The sequence below is a fragment of the Capsicum annuum genome, unplaced genomic scaffold (assembly GCF_002878395.1).
Source record: "Capsicum annuum cultivar UCD-10X-F1 unplaced genomic scaffold, UCD10Xv1.1 ctg71121, whole genome shotgun sequence".
NCBI lineage: Eukaryota > Viridiplantae > Streptophyta > Magnoliopsida > Solanales > Solanaceae > Capsicum > Capsicum annuum.
In genome coordinates this window covers 1-2,293 of record NW_025880922.1, presented here as the reverse complement: position 1 = coordinate 2,293, position 2,293 = coordinate 1, and the positions used below count along the sequence as shown (strand labels likewise).

Here is a 2,293-nt window from a genome sequence, read left to right as displayed (position 1 = left end):
GCACAAGGTTTATTCGATGGCGAGCTCTTCAGATAGAACCAGTCACACTATTCCATGGCGCGCATGGCTGACTCCGTTAGCTTCTCTGAAGTTCACGGGACAAGCGCGCCAATTTCTGACACAGTAAGTACGAGAGTGGTAAAGGATAAACCACTATCGAGACTGTTCCTCATGTGGATCAATCCATACCACTACCTCAGATGAAGTAGAGAGGTTGTTTCCGATTGACCCTCAAGCTCAAGACAAAAAACATAAAAACAAACAAAAAAATGGGATAACACACCCCTAGATAATAAAAGAAACAAGTCACTCATAGAGTAATACTATAAACTATCTGTCCGGAATCGCAATCATCACCAGAACACCACGAACAAGAAACTACAAGACACATGCATTACACTATAACTATAGGCAAAAGTATAATCATCCAGTGCATTACACTAAATCAAACAGAGGGTAAAGATGGCACGATGAAGAGTCAGAAAGCGGCTCCTGCCATCTCGACATCATAGCACTATCCGATATTTGCTCCTCTGACCACGGTTCATATATTATTTCTGATTTAGGAGACGCTCGAGGGAACCTCATCAACACCTTTGAGATTTCCAACGATTGGCTTTCACAAACACTAGTTTCTACCAAAAGGATGGCCTTCTGGAGTAAAGGGGCCGAGGCAAGTATAAACTTTATAAACAACAATTCTGCTCTTGAACCATGGAATCTGTTGATCTGCAATGTTCGCAAGTTATTGAGTTGTTGTGTACCGTAGTCTGGTCCTTGAGAAGAATTTTCATCCACTTCCATGTCATCGTTCTTCCTTTGGCTCAACATCTATAAGTAGATTAAACGTAAAAATAAGTAGCGTTTTCAACTCTTTACTCTGAAAATGAGTAACAGCTAATGAAGTCGACTACTTACATGAAAAGAAAGTATCTCCAAATCGGGAGAATTTCTGAGAATGCTTAGCAGGGCAAACATTTGATCTTCACCGTCAAAATCATAATCAGTAAGATGGAGACGATTCAATCGCATGGGAGGACAATCTACTCCAGTACCAGAACGGAAAAACTAAGCAAACAACCACAAAATATTAAGGTTAAAAATTACAAATATATGCATATACGACGACAACAACAACAACAACATACTTAGTATATTTCCACAAAGTGGGGTCAGATGAGGGTAGAGTGTACGCAGACATCACTCACCCCTACCTCTTGAAGATATAGAGGTTGTTTCCAAGTAACACATAATAGAGGAAGCAAATATACCAAGGCAAGCAAATAGTAGAGGAAGTAATATTCCATATATAGCAGAATAAGCGATAAACAATGCACCGGAAACAAGTAGTAGCAGTAATTGAAGAGCAAGAAGCTCTTTTTTTTTCTTGGTAACTCGAACTCAGAACCTTGAAGTTGGAGGGGGAGGGTGCTTACCAACTGATTAACCCCCTCTTGTCGAGAGCAAGAAACTATACTCAACTTACGAGAATAAATATATACCTTGAGGAAGCATTTGCCCAAAATAAGACGATTAAGGTTAGGCCAGCTGTGAAGAATATCTGTTGGTATCATTGTTTTATCTTGTGTGTTTAGTGGAACTTCTTGTTCTAAAATTCCAAATGTTTTCAGCTTACTGCAGACCATGAAAGGACCCAAGTTTAAAGGATCGTTGCCACAGCCAACGAGGTATAAATACAGAAGTTTTGGGGCATATATATTCAAGAACCGAAGACCACTACACTTCGTAAAGTGTAGTGTCTCGAGGCTTGGCATCCAGAGGGAAGAAGTTGCAACGTCTAGTTCAAAGGAAACTCGCGTAAGTTGAAGTTTTCCGAGCTTGCTGAAACCTCTAAAACTGCACGGTGGCCTGAAAATGCAATTCGACAGCACCAAATGTTCTAGTTCCACATTATACACATAGGAAGGTAATTTATAAGGAGCATTGACACTTTTTTCATTCCGAACAGACAGATTCATGAGACCATTTCTTGACAAAAATAGCATCCATCGATCGACAACTGGATGCTGAGAAGAATGTATCGGTGAAATATCCACTGAGAATGTCTTAACAGATCCATGGTGCTGTAGCAGAATTGCAGTAATGATGTCTATTGTCTTTGACGGCAGTCTCATTGTGCAAAACCCCGTAGCAAATATGAGCCTCGGATTTGAAGACCAAATATATCTCCATGCTCTGGACAAAACACTCATTTTCGCGGCAGCCTGAACAGATATACGATCCTGAATCTGGTGTATGATATTAATAGGAAGATCCGTAAGTCTATCGAGTT

General features: G+C 40.2%; 1 protein-coding gene across 1 annotated transcript; it reads right to left on the bottom strand.

Annotated features, from left to right (window-relative positions):
* Positions 1-439: 439 nt before the first annotated feature.
* Positions 440-2,286, bottom strand: LOC124885434 (F-box/FBD/LRR-repeat protein At1g13570-like; the record flags this gene model as incomplete). Its single annotated transcript, XM_047404919.1, is given in 3 exon segments — positions 440-831; positions 919-1,068; positions 1,503-2,286. Coding segments are annotated over 3 exon segments (1,253 nt in total), but the record flags the coding sequence as incomplete, so codon positions are not given.
* Between the last annotated feature and the right edge of the window lie 7 nt (positions 2,287-2,293).